Source organism: Odocoileus virginianus, chromosome 2, assembly GCF_023699985.2.
Source record: "Odocoileus virginianus isolate 20LAN1187 ecotype Illinois chromosome 2, Ovbor_1.2, whole genome shotgun sequence".
Taxonomy (NCBI): domain Eukaryota; kingdom Metazoa; phylum Chordata; class Mammalia; order Artiodactyla; family Cervidae; genus Odocoileus; species Odocoileus virginianus.
This window is the reverse complement of record NC_069675.1, coordinates 65,286,849-65,309,517: the sequence shown is the minus strand read 5'-3', so window position 1 is coordinate 65,309,517 and position 22,669 is coordinate 65,286,849. Positions and strand designations below refer to the sequence as shown.

Genomic DNA, 22,669 nt, shown 5'->3' with positions numbered 1-22,669 from the left:
CGTTTGTCCCTAGGCAACCTTTATGTACTAATATTTTCAGCTAGAAACTTGAATAGATGCTGGCTTTTTAAATGACAAGATTCACCTGAATTGTTTCAAAAATCACCCATTCATTCAATAAAAACCAAACATGTGTTAGGCACTAAGGCAGGCGCTGGGGTCCGAGAGTGAGAGAACTGGGTGCATTATGAGAGATGCATTTGAAACAAGGGTTTAGAAGCACAGCCTGCTCTCCGCCCCCCGCCCCCCAATAAATGAATAAGCTGTGTAAAATGAAGTACAGTGCAACACTTAGAACCTAAGCAGAAAAAGGAGACAAGAAAAAGGGAATGAACCCACGTGGAGCTGAAAGTGGCTTTTTGAGGTGAGTCAGGTATCAGGACTCGAAATCATCCAGGGTTTCCCAGGCTAGGGGCTGAAGATGCTAGTGGCAGTCCAGCTCCCAGGAAGGAGCCCTAGCATGGGAACAGGGCGCCATCTAGTGTCTACACAGCCTCAGTGCATGCCACAGATGGCTGAGCGCCCCCCACCCAGCCCCGCCCCGCCCCCGCCCCATCCGAGAAATCAGGTTGCGCCCACATCTTTTTTTTTTTTAACTTTTTATTTTGTATTGAGATATAGACAATTAACAATGTTGTCATAGTTTCAGGTGAACAGCGAAGGGGCCCAGCCATACGTGTGTGTGTGTGTGTGTGTGTGTGTGTGTGTGTGTGTGTTCAGTTGTTCAGTCATGTCTGACTCTTTGTGACCCCAAAGACGGTAGCCCCTGCCAGTCCCTCTGTCCATGGGATTTTTTCCAGGCAAAAATACCGGAGTGAGTTGCCATTTCCTCCTCCAGGGGTTTTTCCTGACCCAGGGATCAAACCTGTGTCTCCTGCATGGGCAGGTGAATTCTTTAACCTTGAGCCACCTGGGAAGCCAGCCATCCATATACATGTATCTATTCTCCCCCAAACTCCCCTCTCATCTAGGCTGCCACATAGCATTGAACACAGTTCCATGTACTGTACAGTAGGTCCTTGTTGGTTATCCGTTTTAAATGTAGCATTGTGTACATTTCCTTTCCAAACTGCCTACCTATCCCTTCCCCCTCATCCTTCCCCTCAGCAACCCGAAGTCCATTCCCTAAGTCTGTGAGCTTGTGTTTTTCAAAGGCTGGAACAACTGCTGGTCAGCATGGTCTCCAGAAATTGCTTGGTCTGTGGTCCAGAAAATCCCTCACTGACAACCTAGGGCTCTGATGAGTAAACCTTCTCCTGCTTCTGAAGTTCAAGGGGAGCAGAAGGCAGCGCCTGCATCTGTTTGACTTGAGAGGAGCTTTCATTACAAGACGGTCCCTTTCTCAGAGGTGCCTGGAGTTGGGTCCCTGGCATTGGAGACTGGGCTGGACCTCCTGGCAGCATACTTCAAGGAAGGAGTAACACATTCAGGAGACCTGGGTTCAATCTCTCGGTTGAGAAGTTCCCCTGGAAAAGGGAATGGCAACCCACTCCAGTATTCTTGCCTGGAGAATTCCATGAACAGAGGAGCCTGGCAGGCTACAAACAGTCCATGGGATCGCAAAGCGTCAGACACGACTGAGTGACTAACAGTCAAAATCATAATCACAATCAACACATTCAGAGAGGAGATGTAAAGGAAGAAGAAAGTAAAAATGGAGTGTGAAACTTTGGGTGTTTCAGGAGAGTAGTTGTTATAAGTGACCATGTCTTAAAAACATAAGACATGTTTTTTATGTTATAGATATATTTTATGTTTTTTATATTTAATAAATACATTATTTATTTTAAAAAATAAATAATAGTTGTAAAAAAATCTGCACTGTCTGAGAGAAAAAGAGGAGCTTCATTTACTGAGTTCCTATAGCATACATGCATTATTTAGTCTTCATAATCACCCAGTAATGTCGACATTTTGGCTCCATTTTACAAACAGGTAACCTGAGGTCCAAGGTCATACAGCTAGACTCTTCCTGCCCGACCCCTTCCCACTTTCATTGCTGTTGGACTTCGTACCCCTTCAATCTTCACAACCCTGGGAGAGAGGGTTACTCACGCACTATGGCCAGCGACGTGACCCCAAAGGGCCATCGTACCAGAACTCCCCAAGAGCTGGATGCACAGCTTGCTCATCCACAAGCCAGGCAGAGCTGGCCTCCTCTTACCTACCTATGGCCCACGGAACTCATTTTTGCCTTTTTTCCCTAAATATAAAAACTTATATTTCATTGGGAAAACATCAGCTTGGAAATCCTAGAGGCTAAAATCATTTCTCTAATCCAGAGTGACAGCAGTAGGAAAGTAGTGCTCTGTACAGTTGGCAACTGAATGCCCTGCCCTGGGCCTTAACTGGAATCTGGAAGGTTCTCTGTGGTGACTGAACTTTTTTTTAAATTTTTATTAGAGGATAATTGCTTTATAATATTATGCTGATTTCTGCCAGGCGTCAACATGAATCAGCCACAGTATACATATATCTCCTCCCTCTTGGACCTCCCTCCCATCTCCCACCCATCCCATCCCTCTAGGTTGTCACAGAGCATTGGGTTGAGCTCCCAGTCAGCGGCTGAACTTTTATACAAACCATGAGAGAAAGAAGAAAAGAAAAACCATGATAAAGAAATAAACAGGGCAAGTACTTTAGTCCCTTTTCTTTTATCAATAGGAATCTTTTTTTTCCTCCTGAGATATGAAAGCTTAGGACAGGCTCCCTTGGCATGCTCTGCCTACTTGGGCTGGTCTTTTGGACAACCCAACCCTTTGGACGCCTGCCCTCACCTAACACCTGAGGGCTGGCTCCTTGCTCCTTTGTTGCTGGACTTCTGGATTGCACACTTTGCACCTGTCGTGACAAGCCTGGGCTTTTGACTTCTGGAAATCACTGACGTCCAGCACTCAGACCTTCAGTGTGACTTCATCCTGACCTTCAACAGTCTATCCTGCTCTAGAGCTTTGCTTGCTCCCATGCCCTGGGTAACAGCAGATGGGAAGGGGTTCTGTGGGTAGGGACATGGCTTTGCCCCTCATTTCCAGTACTCAGCTTTGGGGGGCACAGTGGGAATCATCGGGGGTGGAGGTCAGCAGGGCCCAGGGCATCTATGAGTCACCACACCACACAGTAATACATAACTTCAGGGGAGTGGAGGTTATACATGAGTGACAGGAGGCCATCTCAGATCATCACCAAGAAGCTGAAAGAGGGACTCTATCAGAATTCATTTCAGCATTGATTCCATCTGCACCAGCAAAACCATCACTCTGCAATCCACATGTCATGAAAGGAATAATGGTACCACCTTCCCCAAAAGTCTGCAAAATTGCCTTCATGGTGCAAAGCAATAACAATTTAATTAAACCAAATATTTACAATGGCAGAATCTAAAGACAGATTGATAAATAAATATAAAACTCTTTAAAAGAATATAAATACAGGATCACTATTTATAAAATCAGTAATACCTCATGTAGTAGTATACATGGCACTTTATGACAAACTGTGATAGTTTTCATCATTTGGAATAAATAAAGGTTTTTCTAAATAAAATGCTTTTCTACTCCCTGAGCCATGCTTTGAAAGTGCTCCCTCCTTCTCCCGTACTGCCCATCTACCAGGCTGTCAAATTTCCTTTAGTTCTGCCAAAAGACACCCTTTGATCCCCCCTTTTCAGCCTCCTCCTTTAGTCTGCTATGGGCCTGGAAACCAGGCAGTCACGTTGGTTAGAACAGTTTGTAAGTGAATAATAAATAGAATTTTAACGAATGGCTCTAGGTTGCTAACTTATAAATAGAATGTATGGCCTTGGAAAATAGCCAATTCTCTGTTTTTCCATCTGGGTTCTGGGTTGGTAGGGATCCCATGAAAATGAGGTGTGAACGTAGTTTAAAAAAAAAAAAAAACAGATATACTGACCGTTTACTGATTAACTCTATGATGTAGCATGGATTTGCTGTTTTTCTTTGAAGTAGACCTGATAGCCCCTAGGTCAGATAAGCAGACTAACACCCATCATATGCAGGAAGCCCTTTAAGAAGCTGGGTGTTTCAAATCTACCCGTATACACCAAATCCAACTATCTGGAGATATTGTTAGCAGAAGATCACTCAGTGACCTCAGAGGCCAGAGCCAGCCCACCCCCCCAAACCTTGTCAGTTCTATTATTGTCTGTACTCTTGAAAGTGCAATATAGGTCTACTCCACCCCCAGACAGTTAAAACTTAGCCTATGCTACTACCAGTTTATAGATTCCAATTTACATATGTCTATAAACATATCATTCCCTCTTCAGATCTTGAAACCTAGACTCTTACCCCAAATATGATGACACAGCTTGTCTAAGGTCATTTAAGTTGGACACCCATAGAGGCAGTATCGTACAAAGGTAAGCACACCAACCCAGAGTCAACTCAAGCCATGTCTCTGCTTGTGGTTGCGGTCACTGGGGAAAAGAGCTGCTCTTGACAACCCCAAGGCAATCTTTACTTCCTCACTTCTCTTTTTGTATGCTGCCCATCCTCCCAGATGAGAAGGTGATGACTGGAGACACGGTCCTGAAGAATTGTAGGTGGGTTGAACGTGGGTTGGTCACAGCTAAAGGCCACGCTTGGTCCATATGCAGAGTCCTCAGTGAGGATCAGTGAGCTTCCAGCCTTCTCAGCAGTACAGAGCCATCATTAGCCACTGGAATAACAGGGAAGCAAGTTACAGTCCATTCAGACCCATCTCTGACATTCAGTTAAGGATGCTTCATCTCTCAGTCACCTGGTGACTGGACTTGGGGCCTCCTCCCCCTCACTCCTGGGAAGCCATGGAGACAGGACATTAATGGATGGCTTAGCCAGAGGGACCACACCATCCAGTGGTAAGTATAAATCAACCTGAAATATAATCAACCTTGACTTCTCCTGGTGCCTGTGAATGATGATAGCCAGAGATGCAGGTTGATTCTACATTCAATTCACAATGTAATTTTCCCCCACGAATTCAATTTGGCATGCTCTTGACAGCAGTGCGCAGGTGTGTGGACCAACCGGGCAGCAGAGATCCATTAGAGCATATTCTACATGTTTACATTTATGAACCCATTTGTCTGACAGCTTTATGTGCCTGTGATGAATGGTCACTCTAACTTACACAGTGGGGATCTCTGGAGAGGCCACACCCCGGGCCAATTACATAAAAAGGGTGATGCTGATGCTGGTGATGATGAAGGTGATAATGGTGACGGTTACCAAAGGGATCAGAGAAAACCCCAGAGTGAAATCCCAACAAGTTGGCTGCTACTCCCTTCAGACCACCTTGAGATCTCCAGGGAACCAGAGATGGTCAGGGCTGCAGACACTCTTAGAGACCACCTCACTCAGCCAGTTCATCTCACATATTGGGAAGTTGAGGCCCAGAGTTGTAACATGATTTTCCCACAAATGGTTACAAGGGGTACTGTGGCTGGTAACTGTCTATTCTCTTGTTGATAGCACATTGCTTTTTAGAAGCCTCCTCAAGCTGTGGGCTATCCTGGATCGACTGCCACACTGACATTGTCCTGCTCTCTCAGTGCTGAGTCTGCTATGGAAGGACTGCTTGAGATCAGGAGGTGGTCTTGGGGACCTTTGCTTGGGGATGGGCTCAGGAGTTCTAAACCCATTGCCTCTCTAGCTGCATCCCACCTTCACACTCAAACATGGGAGTGATTGAGGGTAGACACACGCTGTGGGTCCCTATGTCTTAGAAAGTGAAAGTCAATCGTGTTCAGCTCTTTGCGACCCCATGGACTATACAGTCCATGGAATTCTCCAGGCCAGAACACTAGAGTGGGTAGCCTTTCCCTTCTCCAGGGGATCTTCCCAACCCAGGGATCCAACCCAGGTCTCCCACCTTGCAGGCAAATTCTTCACCAGCTGAGCCACAAGGGAAGCCCACCAGGGAACCTTCTATATCTTAGAAGGTTATTCCATAAAATGGACATCTTGGATCAAGAGAGAAACCCCAGCTTTTATCAATCCCTTCCTAAGCAGCTCAAACAGAGAATGTGTTTTAATTTTTTGGCCATCCTGCATGTGGTATCTTAGTTCTCTGACCAGGGATTGAACCTGCACCCCCTGTAGTGGAAGCACAGAGTCTTATCCACTGGCTTTCTAGGGAAGTCCCAGAGAATGTTTGAGACAGAAAGGGCAGATGATTCAATTCCAGACTCCAATGTCTATGCAACAAACACCATCTAACACCACATCTGGCCCATAGAAGGTGCTCAATAAATCCATGCAACCTGAGTCATCGGGGAAGATAATCAGTGTCAGACACAGTGTTGTTTTCCCCTCAGCATATCACTTCAATCATTCAACAAACACTTGTACCTTCCCGTATGCCTGGCACACAGCGGGTGCCCCATCAGAACAATGCCTGAATGAATGAATGCAGTGCTGCCTCCTGAACTCAGCAGAACAAAGGGTCCCCAACACCCTTCTCCTTCACAAGACCCTGGACCCACACTGGCCACCACTCTCTAAAATGACGAGACTCAATCCCGTGGAGAAGGTCTTACCTCTGGCTTCTGGAGGTATATCCCTTTGCCGTCTTGGGTCAAGTTTTGGAAGACATCTGTGAAAATGCAGCAGAAAGGAGCACAGTTAATGTGTGTGTGTGTGTGTGTGTGTGTGTGTTGGAAACATAAGGGACCATGCATCCCCTCACCCGGGAACCCAATTTTGGCCTTAGTGCAACCACACATACCACACTTGTTCTAAGCAGGCCGCCCCACACCTCTGCCCTGGAACAGGCAAGGCATCCGTGAGTTTGGGGAGATGCAGCCAGGTTTCACAGAAACAGAGCCAGCATCCCCAGAGTTCCCTGCACTGGCAGCTGTCCTCTTTTTGCTTGAACTGGGGACAGGTGGGCAATCCACGGGGAGAGCAGAGGAAGCCCAGGTCCACCCTCCTTCCTACTAGCTCACCCTCCATGTTCTCCACACGCAGCATCAAGTGGACAAAGTTGACGAAGTCCATCTGGAGGTCAGGGCGGCCATAGCGGATAAGCATCAGTTGGCAGACGTCATCACTGAGCACTATTCCTGTAGGGAACACAGGCTCCCGCCGTGGGTGCTGGGACCTCACACCTAGCTCCCCTCCCACATGACGCCGCTAATTTGTCCCTCCATCTCCGGACCTGATTCCTAATAGCCGGGGGTCTTCTTTGACAGGGTTCGTTGTGAATTAATTACTTATCTTACTAATCTTATTTTCTCTCCATTCTCTGTCCCTATCCCCTAGGCAACCAGGAGGATCTCTTGATCACGTGGGTTACTGGCCTTCCAGGCAGGAGACAGTCTGCTTAGTGGTCAAGACAATCTGTTTTGGAGTCTGGGAGTCCTGGAGGTAAGCCCCAGGTGACTTAACTTATCTGAGCTGCTATTTCTTCCTCTGCAAAGTGGGGATTATGTCTAGGTGCTGGCAAAGACTAAAGTGTGGGTGTGCCAGACCTCAGCAAATGTTAGCTGTGAGCATACTGTGAGCATAATAACCCATGTTTTAGTTAATCACAGATATTTATCTTTGGGGCTCTGAACTCAGGGAGTAACCCTGTTCTTTAGAATGACTGTAGGCTTCCCTAGTGGGTCAGTCAGTAAAGAATCTGCCTGCAATGCAGGTAGACCCAGGTTTGATTCTTTGGTCAGGAAGATCCCCTGGGGAAGGAAATGGCAACCTACTCCAGTATGCTTGTCTGGAAAATCCCATGGACAGAGGAGCCCGGCAGGCTGCAGTCCACGGGGTCACAAGGGTCGGACACAACTTTGTGACTAAACCAGGACGTCCCGCACCGCTGCCCCACTCCAGCCCCACCCCTGCCCCACCCCTGCCCCACCCCTGCCCCACCCCTGCCCCACCCCTGCCCCACCCCCGCCTGCTGTGTGCCTACCTGCCTCCTTCATGGCAGCCCTCAGTTGCGCCCAATTCAGGGATCCTGACCGGTCAGTGTCTTGCTTGTGGAAAACCTCCTGGGAAGAACATAAAGCAAAGGCTGAGGAAGCCAGCCATCTCCAGGCACCCCCTGAGAGCCCCTTGCACCCCAGTATCAAGCCTGCAGGACTGCTAGTGAGCATGAGGCTCCATCTTCACTAGCTGCCCAGACAAGAACAGGCTGGGGTCTCCAGGCCGGGATCCCACCCCCTGTCCCAGTTGTCCTTTAAGCTGTAAGAGGGGGCAGTCTTTCTGCCATGAAGGATGGAGAGACAGGATACAAATAAACATGCTTAATCTAAGCAAATTATCCAAATTTTGAAGGGCTTCCAACCTGATGACTCAGGAGACAGGAAGAGAGTTGTGAGCACTGACTGGAAAAGTAGGCGGGAGCCAATTTATGAAGGACTCTAAAGGCCATGCTAAGGGGTGTGAACTTGATCTGAAGGCCACAGAGAGTCTCTTCCTTTTAGTAAGGTAAGGAAGGAGGCAACGTGATCAGATGTCACTTTCAAAATTCAGAAGATTGCAGCAGGCTCTCTGGGTCTGGGAGGGAGAGGAAGAAACACTCAAAGGACACTTGGGAAGACTGGGTGAGTGGCTGGGTGGTGTCAGGCGACTGTATTCTCAGTTCTGTCTCGTCTCAACAAAAATTGGAAGTGACGGACATTAGAGCCCTCGACATATAGCTCTCGGACAGACCGTGCTATATAGCTCTCAGGTCTTGAGCAGACCGTGTTATAGCTCTCAGACAGATCAGTGTTACAGTTCCGTGTTACAGCTCAATTTTATTTAGAAAATAGCAGGAAAATACACCCTCGAGATGTGAGGGCATGCCGACCCAAAGATGCAAAGAGAAGAGAGGGGGAGACCCAGCCCTTTGGCTCCTCTTTTTATATGTTTTTTTCTCACCCCCCGCCCCGGGGCCTGCCCTATGTAAATTGGGCTAGCCAGGAGTGCTGTTTGTTCTACCTGAAGTCCTCACTCCGGTCCTTGGACCTTTCTTTGTTCTATTTTTGCGGACTTTTCCCTTCCTTGTCTTTTAGCCACCACCATTCTGGACTTTTGTTTCCTATTCTAACTACCTAACAGTAGAAAGGGCTGAAAGGGAGAGGTCTTTGCAGAATTGCCATTTCTGCACCGTCCTGCGGGAGGCAGGCTAACCACTTATTCTCACCTGATAGAACATCAGCTGCTTCCACAGGTCCCTGAATTCCTGGATACTCACAGTGCCGGATGCGTTAAGCTGATAGCAGGATTAAGGTCAAAGCCCCCACGGGAGTTTCATGCCCACTTCTGGAGGCAGTGATGGGCCCTCCACAGAGCCGCAGGCAATTTGGGACACCACAATGTTGGACAACCCTAGCTGGCCTTCCCTGGCTGGTCTGTCCAGTCCAGGGCTCCCTGGCCCCTTACTAGGAAAGGACAGAATGAGCTGGAACACGGCAATGCTGGGAGGAGAAGTGGGGATGATGGTGGCGACAACAGCTTCCATTTAGTGAAACAGGGTGTTCTGATGTGGCCGATTTGATACAGTTTAAATTAAACATGTAAATATTTTATCACTGTTGTTAAAACTAACTTATGGATGGATTCAGGCACAAGGGTGGATGAGGAGGCCTTTTATATCTAGACATTTTGTGACAAGTTAACAGCTGAATGGTTGGCTCTGCAGACCATGTCCAAGTCCCCCCACATCAGAGAGACTGGGTTAAAAATCCCACCACACACCAGCTCTATTGGAGCCCTGACTAGCGCTAGGTGGGCCTAGCGCTGAGATACACACTTGACCTATGGAACTTCATTTTCACCTAGCAGTTGGGGTAAGTACTAACTTCCCCCTGCTATGGATGATGAAATGAGAGCTCAGCGAGTATGATCTGGTCCAAGTCCATACATCTGGTGACAAGGCTAGGACCTGCCCCAAAGCCTGCACACCTGACCACCATCCTCCATCGCCCCTGGCCTCTGCAAAGTTGCTAACAAGATTCTTTGTATTTGCAACCCTCTTCACACTATCCATTCTACATGCCTCTCTGTAGTATGGGTAATTAAACTCCAGTTAACTTGTCCACTTAGAAAAGCAGAAGGTTTGCTAGAAAGATCACAGTGTTGAGAATAAGGAAAACTGAGTTCTCGGCAGGTCACTGAACTCCAAGCTCTGGTTTCCCGATCTATAAATGGGGGTAGCTGCTGCCCCATCAGCAAAAGGAAAACTCAGAAACCTGAGGCTCTTTAAAAGCTTCTTGCCATCCAGAGAAGTGTTACTATCCACCACCCTGCAGCTGCCTTATCCTCACTCTTAGGAAATAAACTTATTGTTATTAATAACAATGCCTGCATGCTAAGTCATTTCAGTCATGTCCGACTGTGAGACACTATGGCCTATAGCCCGCCAGGCTCCTCTGTCCATGGGATTCTCCAGGAAAGAATCCTAGATTGCATTGCCGTGCCCTCTCCCAGGGATCTTCCTGACCCAGGGATCGAATCTGGGTGTCCTGCATTACAGGCAGATTCTTTATGTCTGAGCCACTAGGATATTGATCACTTTTTCAATGACTCAGTGACAGTTCTGTCCTTAGCACTTTATCTTACTTGCATACCAATCCTACAGAATAGGCTTTAACACCACCCCCAGGCTACACAGAGGACTTTGTCACTCATCAGAGCCCTAGTTTAGTGCTAGGGCTGGGTATCAAGCCCAGGCAGCCTGGCTCCAGGGCAAAGCTCTCCAACAGCAGAATGCATCTACCCACAAACCTGGAAGGATACATCCAGCAGAGCCAGGATACCCTGACAGGCCTCAAGGCTGAAGAAAGGCTGTTTGCTTCCTAGACCTGTGAAGGAACAGAAAGAATCTGCATGGGAGTGGCCCTGGGACTGCATGGCCCTTTTTCCAAACAGGAAGAGGCAGTGCTGTCTAGACCCTCCGTGGGTTCCAAGGAGCATCATTTATGTTGGGGGTGGGGAGAATAAGAGCAGTGGAGACAGAGGGAGAAGGCTTGGCGGGTGGGGGTGCAGGGGGTGATTCCTATCCCCAAGGAAAGCAGTAAAACCCTGCAGAAAACATTCTGGCTTACACAGTGGGACAGATGAACATGGCCCTTTGTACATGGTGGAGTGGCAGGGGGGTGACGTTTTGTAACTGGGGGAGTGGCAGAGGCAGGTAGCCAGCTAGTCACAGACTATCCAGCCTGAAAGAGCAACTTGCTCAAGCTCCCACCCAAACTGGGAGACAGCCTCAGACGTCTCCTTGACAGTGCTCCTATCAGCGATGGGGCCTCTCTTTTTCACGTGAACCCATAGCTCCAAGTCGGGAGAAATTTCTCATTTAACTCCAAAGGAACCTCTTTTCTCATTCATTCACTAGTCCTAGTTCTACCTCCAGAAAAGCATAAATGACTATCTGTCCTCTCCTCGACATCTCCCCTCCATTCTAAATATCTAAACAGTTCTCCAACGCTTCCCCAGATGACATGGTTTCTAAACCCTCACCTCCCTCTTCCATGAGCTATGCTTTGCCAGCTTCTTCCTAAAATGTGATACCAAGACTGGAACACACTCCTGCAGCTGCAATTGGATTAAGCAGAGTACAGTGGGTCCATCACTTCCAAAATTTTCAGTCTGCATTTCCCAAATTAGGTTCCAAGGAAGATGTTTTGCAGAGAAAGGATTTTGAGTTCAAATACATTTGAAAAATTTGAAATTTTTCAAAATTTGAAAAATTTGAAATGAAAATTTCAAATACATTTGAAAAATCTACAAGCCTTTTCTCCATTATCATGTACCTTAGCACGTGACTGGTATAGAGGAGTCAACACTGAAATTTTGTTTAATGCAGAATTACCTAAGCTCAATTGACCATAGAACATAACTCCTTATATTTCATGGAACACTCACTAAAACCTAATTTCCTAAGCACAGTTGACCATAGAACCTAACCCTTTTTATTTCATGGAACACTCACTAAAACCTTTTGGTTTCTAACATTTCTTGGAACATGATTTCAAAAACACACATCTAAATCTTCCATTAAATACCGCCTGAATTTGGATTAGCTTATTTAGCAGCAACTTAAAACTATTAGCACATGTTAAGCCCAAGGTCAACTAAATTAACCAGATATCTTTCAAATAAAACTGCCACAAAGATGAGGTCTCTTCTGTTATGAACTTGTGCAACCAATTTTTTAAAAATTACAAAATGGCAGTTTTTAATTTATCACCCTGACTGCATTTCATCTTTTTGGCTTGGGCACAGCTTGTGGTGAACATTCTGAATTTCAATTCTGTTGTCTACTAATGATTCCTCCCAGCTCTGTGCCATCTGCAGATCTGATAAGCCTTCGTGTCCTGTCTTCTTCCAAGCCATTGATAAAAGCTGAGGATGTGTAGGGGGACCAAGGGCAGAATACAGAGATTCATCTAAGTATCTAAACGTGTAGACTCTGATCCATAACATAGAATTATCCCTCTGGTTTCATATTTATATAACTCTTGGGATTGATGCTAAAATTTTGAATCATATTGCTACTTTCCAACCCCCACTTCATCACTTGTTATGGGAGACTTTACCAACTATTTTGCCAAAATCTATCGTAGCTCTTTGATCTGTCCACCAGAAACACTCTCACAGGAATAAGTGAAAGCAATGTGTCCATCCATTCTTTTAAAAATTTAAATGTGCAGAAGCCATCTCTTTTAGACAGTTTCCATAGAATTTTTTTTTTTTTTTTTTGAGGAGGAGTAGGGGGGGGTGCATCTCATATTCTATCATTTCTAGAGCCTCGCCTTCTGGCTCTTTTATGATATTTGAGTGTGGTTTTGAGAAACCATCTGGAAATTATACAATTTCGGAGTTTGTTTGGGTTTGAAGTCTTGGCTTCATATAAAAGAGAAGCAATCAAATACCCTTCAATTGTTTAGTTTACTTTTTTCATTTTAAGGTTCATTCTCTTGCCTGGGGAAGTTATGTTCTTCTCATTCAAAATCTACATATAAAATACTTTTAGATGGGTTTTAAGCTTTCCTGATGATTTATGCCAGGCTTCACACAAAGGCATCCACATGGAAGTTCTCCTGTGTGATGTGCTCCCTTCTATCAGATTTTTGTAGGTTAATCAATTTAAATATGAGCTCATCAGAGATCTCCCTGGTAAGCTACCAATACTTAATTATTTATTTGCTGAGTTGAAGAAATGAGTGCTATTCTTCCACATGGACTTTCTAAGCCAAGAAAGGAATACTCAGCTATTCTTCTCAAACTAGCAGAAATCTTTATTTTCTCTACCATGTATCTCTACACACCCAACTAAGAAAAAAAAAAAAAAGAACTATTTTCCCAAGCTGCATAAATTCCTCTACCTCTGTCTGAACACACGACCCACCTTGGTGTAGGACACAGCTGCTGAGGAGACCAGTGGGCATTCACATGGCCCACCAGGAGAAAGAGAAGCAGACCCAGAGTTCAGAAAATTTGTGTCCCCTGAGTCCAACAGGAATGACTGAAATACTCACTTGACCAGGGCATATGGTTCAGGATATTCTGCAGTTGGATTGCATTTATTTCTGGATACTGAAGTGGAAGCAGAGGGTCAGGAGAAAATCATCATTCCTGAAGGCTCATTAGATGAACCCACAGATAAACAAGGCTGGGAAAAGCTTCTCCCACATCTGCTTAGCACAGCACATATGCCATTTCTGGGCAGAATAAGTGACACTGTTTTCTTATACATAAGGACGTGACTAGACATATAATTAAATCCAAAATTTCATAAGAACTTCAACAACAGTTTAACTGAGTGTCAACTTCAGAGTGCCCCAGCAGGGCAGGACTCTCAAGAGGTAGACAAATAGAAGTGTTTCTCAAACTGGGTTCTATAGAGATGCTGCAAAAGTTTAGCAGTTGAGTTTCAATTTTATTCTTATTTAACTATCCTTAGCCAAGAGTCCAGATTTCCATTCTAGACTTCATCAGAAGCCACCCTTTACATGGACATTTGATTTTAAAATATGTTAATGAAATGTAAGTACCATAAATTTGAATTTATAAAATGGTTATGATACCTGTTTATATTTATCTGTTTTATATATCTTAGGATTCTCTATGAGATTCCCTTTGATAAAAGGACTGCAGCAGAAAATGTTTGGAAACCCCTGGCATGGAGGAAAATTCTTAAAAACATTACATAGATTTTGATGTAGCCTCTATGACTACACTAAGCAAATGCCAGTGTGAAAATGAGAAAAGATGGGAAGGCAGGCAACTTGTGAATTAAATCAGGAGTGTTACTAATGCAGGAAGTTCATGTTCTTCCAGTTTTAATGACATCTCTCAGATGTCAGACTCAGATTTCTTGCCCTGTTCCTAACTGGGTTTACTGTCCTACAAGTTAAGAATGGGGTGGCTTTCTGCTGGTGCTCAGACCTGGGTCAGCCCAAGGAAAGAACTTGAAAGGCTACCAGGTGGGTAGCCTTCCTCTTCCCTAGTCCTCTTACCAGTCCCATCCTCCACAGGGGACCCCCACGGGGTCTTTCTCCCTGGGTTTCCCTCCTCCAGATACCCCAGGGCTCCCCTCCCAACACTGAGTCTCACCCCTGCCATGTTCCATTTTTTCAGGGTTTAAAAATTGAAGTTGTTTCTCCCACAGCAAATCAAGGTAGCTTCCAAGAGCAGATATGCATTTAATAAGAGGCTTCTGAAAACAACGGCTCTATTCATTTGTCTAAAGACTTGAGGGCTTTCCTGGAAAGTGGCAATTTGGGGACTAGGAAGCCTTAAATCACAACTTAAACACAGGATCAAGCAGAGACAAACCCATTCTTCATGAAATTAGAAGCTCCACAGTGTCCCTTGCTCCTCGTTACCTCCCCTGGTCAACTTACCTTTTCAAAGAGTTTGGTGAAGAATTCATCCTTCCCTTCACTTTGGTCTACAATTTCCTATAGAAACAGACATACAGAAGGACAAGGTCATTCCCTGGACAAATGGACTCTCATGCATACACTAATGGGTCATGGCCCCCAGGCCTCTGAAATCTATAAACTTGACCTTGAGCACTGTTTTAAATTTTCTACCATAGCCTTCACACACATCCCTTGTTTCTCTAACCTTCAGTGGCTTGGGAGAAGTAGCAAACCATGAAAGGGGCAGAAGAAACACCAGGTAGAGAGAAATAAGAGCATGGATGTGTAACTCATGCACAAGGGCTCTGGGCCTTCAAGACCAAGGACCTGATCAGAAGGGCAGTTCTCCTGGTACAAAAACAGCAGAATCTGAGGACTTTTAGGGCATGATAGATAACACAATATACGTGCCATAGAGGGCTTCCCCAGTGGCTCAGTGGAAAAGAATCTGCCTGCAACGCAGGAGACAAAGAGATTCCAGTTCGATCCCTGGGTTGGGAAGATCCCCTGGAGGAGGAAATGGCAACCCACTACAGTATTCCTGCCTGGAGAATTCCATGGACAGAGGCTGCAGTCCATAGGGTCGCAAAGAGTCAGACACAACTGAAGCAACTGAGCATGCACATGTGTGCCACAGAGTAGGGCCTGCAGGATCTGTGGACCTCTTCCCCCTAAACCCTAAATGTGAGGGGAGAAACCTGCCGCCCCTGGCTTTGTGAACAGATCCAGTCACATGGAAATCCACCTGAAAACTCACCTTAGAGAAGATGACACTGGAATTGCTGCCAATTTCACTGAGAGGGGAGAAAAGACAGATTTACTTCTTGGGGATAGCCTTGGGAATCTTTTGGCCAATACCCTCCCTCATACAGTTCTTTAGCTAATGCACCACACGGGCCTTGCCTGGCTCCACCTCATGCCCCACCTGCCCTTGAAGTGTGCAGTCTGGCACACAGCTCAGCACTTAGCTGTGCTTCTCCACCTGCCCTGCACTCTCACCCCCTGCATTTGCTCAAGATGAGCCCCCCTCCCCGACCCCACGTGCCCTTTCCTCCCCCCACCCTCATCTAACTACACCCAGTCACACATTAAGGCCCAGAGGTCTCATAAGGCAGTGAGACCCAGGACCAAGTTAAACTACCTACGCCCAAAACATGAAGGAGAAAGAACTGGGTCCTAAGTACTGAAGGGCAGTCATGTCAAAACAATCCTTGGCAAAATACAGGCCTACCTCATTTCACTGTGCTTTGCTTTATTGTATTTTTCACAGATAAAAGGTTGGCAGCAACCCTGTGTCAAGCAAATCTACGGGCGCCATTTTCCCAACACACTCACTGTGTGTCTCTGTCACATTTTGACAATTCTCACAATATTTCAAACTTTTCATTATCGTTTTATGTTATGGTGATCTGTGATCAGTTTTGTTATTATTGCAAAAGATTCTAATGCCTTGAATGCTCAGACAATAGTTGCCATTTTTTAGCAATCAAGTATTATTTACTTAAGGTATGCACAGTGGGGTGTTTTTTTTTTTGGACACAATGCTATTGCACAATACTACAATACAGTATAAACATAATTTTTATATGCACTGGAAAACCAAAAACCCCTGTGACTCTCTTTAATGAAGTATTTGCTTTATTGCAGTGGTCTGGAACTAAACCTAAGGTAGGCCTGTTATAAGTTTGGCTGGGGTGTATGTATATTGAATTGTCTGAGCCCAATAGTTGATGACAGCCTCCCTCATCTGAACAATCTCAGTGCCTCCTGTAGGAATCACCACCTCCATGAAGCCACCCCTGCTTCCCCCAGGACCATGGAAAGTTGGCTCAGATGTTCCTCCTTGATGTTCTCCTAACACCCTGGGCAAATAAACACTTGCCCCAGACAAAGTGCCACATAAATAACTGCTCACATATCTATGTCCTTTCCAGACTTTGAGCTCTTGGAGGGCAGGGCCCAGGCCTTTATAGCTTTTTTCTCTAACAGAGTGTTCATTTGTTAGGAGAGCAGGGAGGAAAAAGTGAAGGTGTCTCCATGCAGAGAGCTGCCCTGCTCTCGGGCTCACCCTGTCTCTCTTCTGTGTGGTCACAGAGACCCCCTCCACCATTTTCCTCTTACTCGCCCTCCCTTGGCCCACGTGGACCCCAATGTCCGGGAGAGGATTGGCCCTTACTAAAAGGTGTGCTTCCTGGAGAAGACTCTGAGGACGAACTCAGACTCCTGCTGGGCCTCAGATGTGCAGGGCACGATCACGTATATCCCCGGCTCCAGCCACAGTTCCTGGCTCACTTCCTTCTCTGTGAGAAACGTCGCAGGGCGACTCAGGGAAGCACTTTTCCAGAAGAACTCAGAGGGCAGTTTCTTCTGGGCATCAAAGCTCTGTAAATGGAGGACAGAGGGCAACAGATGAGGTGATCACCCAGGGCTTGTGGTCAGGCCTGGGCACCTTGTCCAAGAGCCAGGACTAAAGTGGCCTCTGATTTGCCAAATGCTACCTGCCCCAGTGGAGGGATGAGGAGTGGAGAGAAAATACCAGAACATGTCCTGAGTAGGCACCTCTGCTGGAAACTTGCATGAGACTGAATACATTGGTCATTTGATTTGACTTTGTGTTAAAACAACATCATGCATAGAATGAGGTGAGGAATGTCACTGCGTCTACACATACACGTTATAGTTGAGGGTCTGAGGCTCAGATAAGGTAGGTCGTCTGCACAGAGTTACCCAGCTGGTAAGAGTCTCTGCCAGTACGGGAATTCAGGGCAGCTAAACCCCAGTGCCCATGTTCTAGATCCTTCCTGATGCTGCCTCCAGGTATGCGCTACAGTTTCAAGGTTGATTATGACATGATTGTGGTCACAGGTACACACATACCACCAGCCATCTCCCTCCATACAGATCACCTGTACATTCCATACCATCTCAGGGAATACAGCCTCATAAAAGGGAAAGAGGACTGGCCAAAATCCAGAAGACCCAATCAGAGGTCTGGTTTGTGTTTTGTTTTTACATCATATTTTTATTCTCTCTTCCTCTCTCCCTCCCTCTTTTATTTCCCCCTCTGGCCCTATTTTTCTCTCTCACTTCCTCTTCCCTTGGCTCTCAGGCAGGCTATGGTGGTACATATGGGGATGCATACCTTTGCTGATAAAGACACTACACCACATAAAGACACTTCCCAGATTCCACTCAGGGCTGGGGAAACAAAATGTATGTTCTAGTCCTGCTTGCTTCCTTATTGAGAAACTGAGAACTAGAGAATCAGTCCATTGCTGTCTTTGCTCTGGTCTCCAAGAATCTCAGAACTCACTTTACAATCAGCTAGTAGCAGCTGTCCTATGTGTAATGTTCCTGGTAGAATCAATTGCTTCCTTCTCCGTTGTCCATTTATAACTTTTTTCTCGCCAGTTGAATTCTATAACTGGTTCATGGTTTTGCTCTGTTTACACTTTTTATTGTAGGTTGACCTAAATTCTATTTAGGAATAGGCTTGATATAAATAACTTTTTCTTTTTAAATTAATAGGTAACTTTGGAAGCACTCAGTATTCCCTCGGGAGAGAAGGGAAAAAAAAAAAAAAAAAAAGCCCAAACCAAACTAAGACACCCAATGCAAAATGGTTTCTTTATAAAAATCCTTTTACTCTAATCAGTCTAATCTGAGAAAATTAAGTTTTTCACTCTTGTTTTCTTTGGGAAACAAAATAATAGCTACCACCCTTCAGAGGCCAGGATAGCTCAGGCCTTCTTAACTGATCCCTCTAGGCTGCCACTGCAGCTGAAACAAAGCTATCCTTGTCCCCTGCCTGTGTTTTCTGTCTTATTTTCCCAAGCCTCTGTCCCTGTTTCCTAGGCGGTGGGCTGTATGGTCTCCTGTTGTCCCCTCTGTTCTAGATCTATTTTATTATGGGCTTCATAACTCAGGCAAGATTGTAATTCATCATTCTTCCTCTGCTGTGACAGTCTGCAATATTTGCCCTAGGTATTTATGTAGAGATTTAATAAATTCTAAAATTTATTGGTTCTGCATCAGACTCAGTCCTCTCTATGGAGGCATAGGGACATCAGGGGGTCTTTGGATAAAAAAGAACAGCAGATGTTCATTGCTTGCACACACAGGCCGTTGGCATTATTGCCAGCCCTTTCCAGAGCTCCTTACATAAGGCTCCTGCAGTCACAGTGACACCAGCCACGGGGGACATCACTTCCAAGCCGGGCCAGAGGGCAAGTGTGCGACTCACCTGGCTCACCTGAAAAAAAAAATAAAAAGAGGCCTCATTAGGCGGCAATCCAGCTCTTTCACAAGCACAAATTCCAACAGAGGCTGATTTACAAGAAGACTCTACCCAGAGGCCACTGCCCCTCCTAGAAGACCTGTTGTTCTAGTCAATGATTTTAATCCATCATTAGAAATTCTGGAAAGGGGTGAGGCAAGGTAAGCTTGGCTTGGGGGGAGGGGCAAAGGGAACCAGAATTAACTGTACTGTGTGCCAGATACAATGATAAGCACTATCCACAGGATCTTCTTCTGCTCCACCCTTTGCATAATTATCACTGTCCCCATTTTACAGATGGAGAAACTGATGTTCAAATGCAAGGAGGTGGCTTGTTCTAGATCATGTATTCCCAAGGGACAGAGACAGGATTTGCACCCATGGTGGACAAAGAAGGAGGTGGGCAGACAGAGACAGATGGTGAAGAGGACAGGGAATGGGAAGAAAGGGTAAGACCCCACGAGAGGCCTACTGACCCTGAAGAGGTAGAAGCCAATGGCGAGGTGAGGCTTCCGGTTGCGGTGCCGGTGTCTGGGCTTCTGGAGCAGGGACACCAGCACGCTGCAGAGCATCTGGGACCTCCTGCCCTCCTGGGGCCTCCAGACCGACAGCAGGAACTGCGGGTTCTTCCAAAATGTGTCTGGGGCGGAGCGCAGCAAGGTGAGACCGGTTTCCCTAGCATCCTGCTCGCCAAACAACAGGGAGGGGCACAGATCCAGGGCGCCTGCCTGGGATTCCAGCTCCAGGGCCACGTGGGCAGAGCTGGGGCCTCTTCCACCATAGCTCTGTCCCTCTCCCGCCCACCTCCTCCACCTCGGGTTCTTTTGTGGACACACAGGCCAAAGGTTACTCTCCCTGTATTAATAGTTTTGGCCCAGCACACTGCCTGGCACAGACGTTGTGTCCTGTATATTCATTGCCTGGGTTGGTGACTGTGTTAACTAACTTGAGAGTAGATGCCCCTGGTGCCAGGGCAGCTGCATGTTAATGGAGACCAAGCCTTAGCTGATGGGCAGCTTCAGCCTTTGGGGGGACATTGCTGCTACTGCTAAGTCGCTTCAGTCATGTCCGATTCTGTGCAACCCCATAGATGGCAGCCCACCAGGCTCCTCTGTCCCTAGGATTCTCCAGGCAAGAATACTGGAGTGGGTTGCCATGTCCTTCTCCAATGCATGCATGCACGCTAAGGCACTTCAGTTGTGTCCGACTCTGTGTGACCCCGTGGACAGCAGCCCACCAGGCTCCTCTGTCCATGGATTTCTTTAGGCAAGAATACTGGAGTGGGCTGCCATTTCCTTCTCCGAGGGGGACATTGAAGGGGGAGAGAAAGTCAGAACTAAGACCACTGTGACCTTGCTGAGATCCTACCCCTCTAATCTTTCCTACCATGGAGGTGGCTCAGTACTTCCACTGTGGAGAAAGGGATGCAGTCCCCAAACCACTGCACTTGGGGAATGTATGTGTCTTCATCTCTTGTACTTGATGACCTGGGGATCCTTGACTTTGTTTCCCTATCAAACTCTAAGGAGGGCCTGAAACATACAATATAAGTACTAATTTCAATCCTGCCTGTTACCGCGTTGTTACTTCATCATATCAAAGGCCTTGTCCGAAAACCACAGAAAGATGTAACTTTTCTATTATGCGCATGCACCTGTGAACTGCTGGTGCTGGTTGGGAAGGAGAACCCACCCTCTACAAAGTTGCAACCCCAACAGATGGGCAGCTTGACAGCGTTCTATGCCTCTGTGCAAATTAGGACAAAGGTGTCCCATCTTCCCGCTTGACACAGCCCAGGGCCAGCACACACAGCTCGGCCAGCAAAGCCCCCTACCTCCTCAGCCAGGTGCCCCGGGCAACGGCTCTGCCCACAGCCCCACCTTTGCCTGGAGAAGCTGCCACATTAGACCCGAAAGCCTCTGGCTTCCATATACAGACTCACCTCGGGGCGATTTCATCCGGCCCCCAGCAGTGCTCCCATTCTTCCATCTCCCCTCCAGCAGTGTGTATGACCACTTTTGGCCCACCTCCTGAGTCAGCAGGCCTGGGCTCAGTTTACAGATGACCAGAAGCATGAAATGTGCTTTAAAGTCCCGCAGTGACATCCTGTGTAGAGGATGAAAGAAAGAAAAGTAAGTGTAGTGGCTCAGTCATGTCCGACTCTTTGCGACCCTGTGGACTGCAGCCCACCTGGCTCCTCTGTCCATGGGATTCTCCAAGCAAGAATACTGGAGTGGGTTGCCATTTCCTTCTCCAAGGGATCTTCCCAACCCAGGGGTGGAACCTGGGTCTCCCACATCACAGGCAGATGCTTTACCCTCTGAGCCACCAGGGAAGCCCATGGAGATGGCATTCAGTCATCAGGACCAGAGGGAAGCTGTAACTAAGGACCAGGCACCCAGCCCTCTCTAGACCCAGGGCCCCATCCTCCATGCCCTCATGCAGACCCAGGAGAGTGCGGCTGGCTGGAGCAACATGAGGGTCCATCACCAGCAAGTGGTGCTACGGAGAAGCCCCCCTCTGGAGGCTGAAAGCAGCCTCCAACAATGGCTGCCTGAGGGCAATGTCCTGTGCCACTGACGGTGGTGATAAAGCAGAATTGGGGTATTCATAGCTGTCCATTGATTTATACATGTTCAATGAGAATCACACAGATCTGTTCCTAGTCATCTATTGATAAAAAATCTTTGCCCCTGCAGGCTAACGTTGTGGCCCGAGGCATGCCACCTGAAGCAGCAGATTCTCAGGTTACTCTCTGTAACAGGAAAGTAATAGTATTTTCAGGGCTCTTGAGTTCAATGACCTCTTTAAGAATAAGTCTGAAAAGGATTGGTAAGGGGAGAAGAGGGGCCCATGGGACAGGCTGAAAGTTAATAGTAAGGGTAAAATGCGGAGTAAACGAGGAATAGGTGGGTCTCATGTCAGACACCCAGAAGCAGCATCAGCTCAGGGCGTCTGGTGGTCTTTCATAAAAAGAGGTGAGAGGCTTTGGGGTGGGTTGGATAGTACTGCTTTGCTCTGGAGGGCACAGGTGCAGTAGCTTATAGTTTGGCAAGAAACAGCAGTCAGAGAGGAGGTGGTGGCCACCCCCACGCTCTGCTCTGAGCACCCACTGAACTCCATGTCACAGGTCTCTGCTCTGATCACAGAGACTGTGGATGTTGGATTGCCCTGCTAGGCTGTGAGCCCCTCAAGGGCCTTCTTGGTCTCCTAAAAGAAATGTCTGGCATATACGAGGCACCCCATAAATGTCTGCTGAATGGATGTCCTAATGTAAGCCAGGGCGTGTGTTCTGAGTCCCTGCATCAAATACCAGAATTCTCCATCATCATCTTTTCTCAGCAGCATAATCTTCTCCTTGGGGCTCAGTAGATCCCACATACTCGAGCTGAAAACAGAAAAGAAATGTTTTCATGGGGGAGGAATGGATTACAAAGGATATGCAAGAAATTCTTCTTGCATTATATAGCAGAAATTCTTTTGCTCTATAACGGGCTTAGTCGCTCAGTCTAGGCACATCACTTACTCTGAGCCAAGCT

General features: G+C 46.8%; 1 protein-coding gene across 1 annotated transcript in view; it reads right to left on the bottom strand.

Moving 5' to 3' along the window:
• Positions 1-2,540: 2,540 nt before the first annotated feature.
• CAPN14 (calpain 14) overlaps positions 2,541-22,669 on the bottom strand; it is a 39,352-nt gene continuing 19,223 nt past the window's right edge. Inside the window, exons 9-22 of the mRNA XM_070480759.1 lie at positions 22,444-22,518; positions 21,073-21,236; positions 19,607-19,770; positions 19,098-19,106; positions 17,031-17,236; positions 15,612-15,648; positions 14,834-14,890; positions 13,466-13,523; positions 10,722-10,786; positions 9,127-9,195; positions 7,909-7,987; positions 6,947-7,063; positions 6,539-6,594; positions 2,541-4,677 (exon numbers count right to left, since the gene is read on the bottom strand). Coding sequence (XP_070336860.1) covers positions 4,651-4,677; positions 6,539-6,594; positions 6,947-7,063; positions 7,909-7,987; positions 9,127-9,195; positions 10,722-10,786; positions 13,466-13,523; positions 14,834-14,890; positions 15,612-15,648; positions 17,031-17,236; positions 19,098-19,106; positions 19,607-19,770; positions 21,073-21,236; positions 22,444-22,518 — 1,183 coding nt within the window. The 3' untranslated portion in view covers positions 2,541-4,650. The remainder of the gene's footprint in view (positions 4,678-6,538; positions 6,595-6,946; positions 7,064-7,908; positions 7,988-9,126; positions 9,196-10,721; positions 10,787-13,465; positions 13,524-14,833; positions 14,891-15,611; positions 15,649-17,030; positions 17,237-19,097; positions 19,107-19,606; positions 19,771-21,072; positions 21,237-22,443; positions 22,519-22,669) is intronic.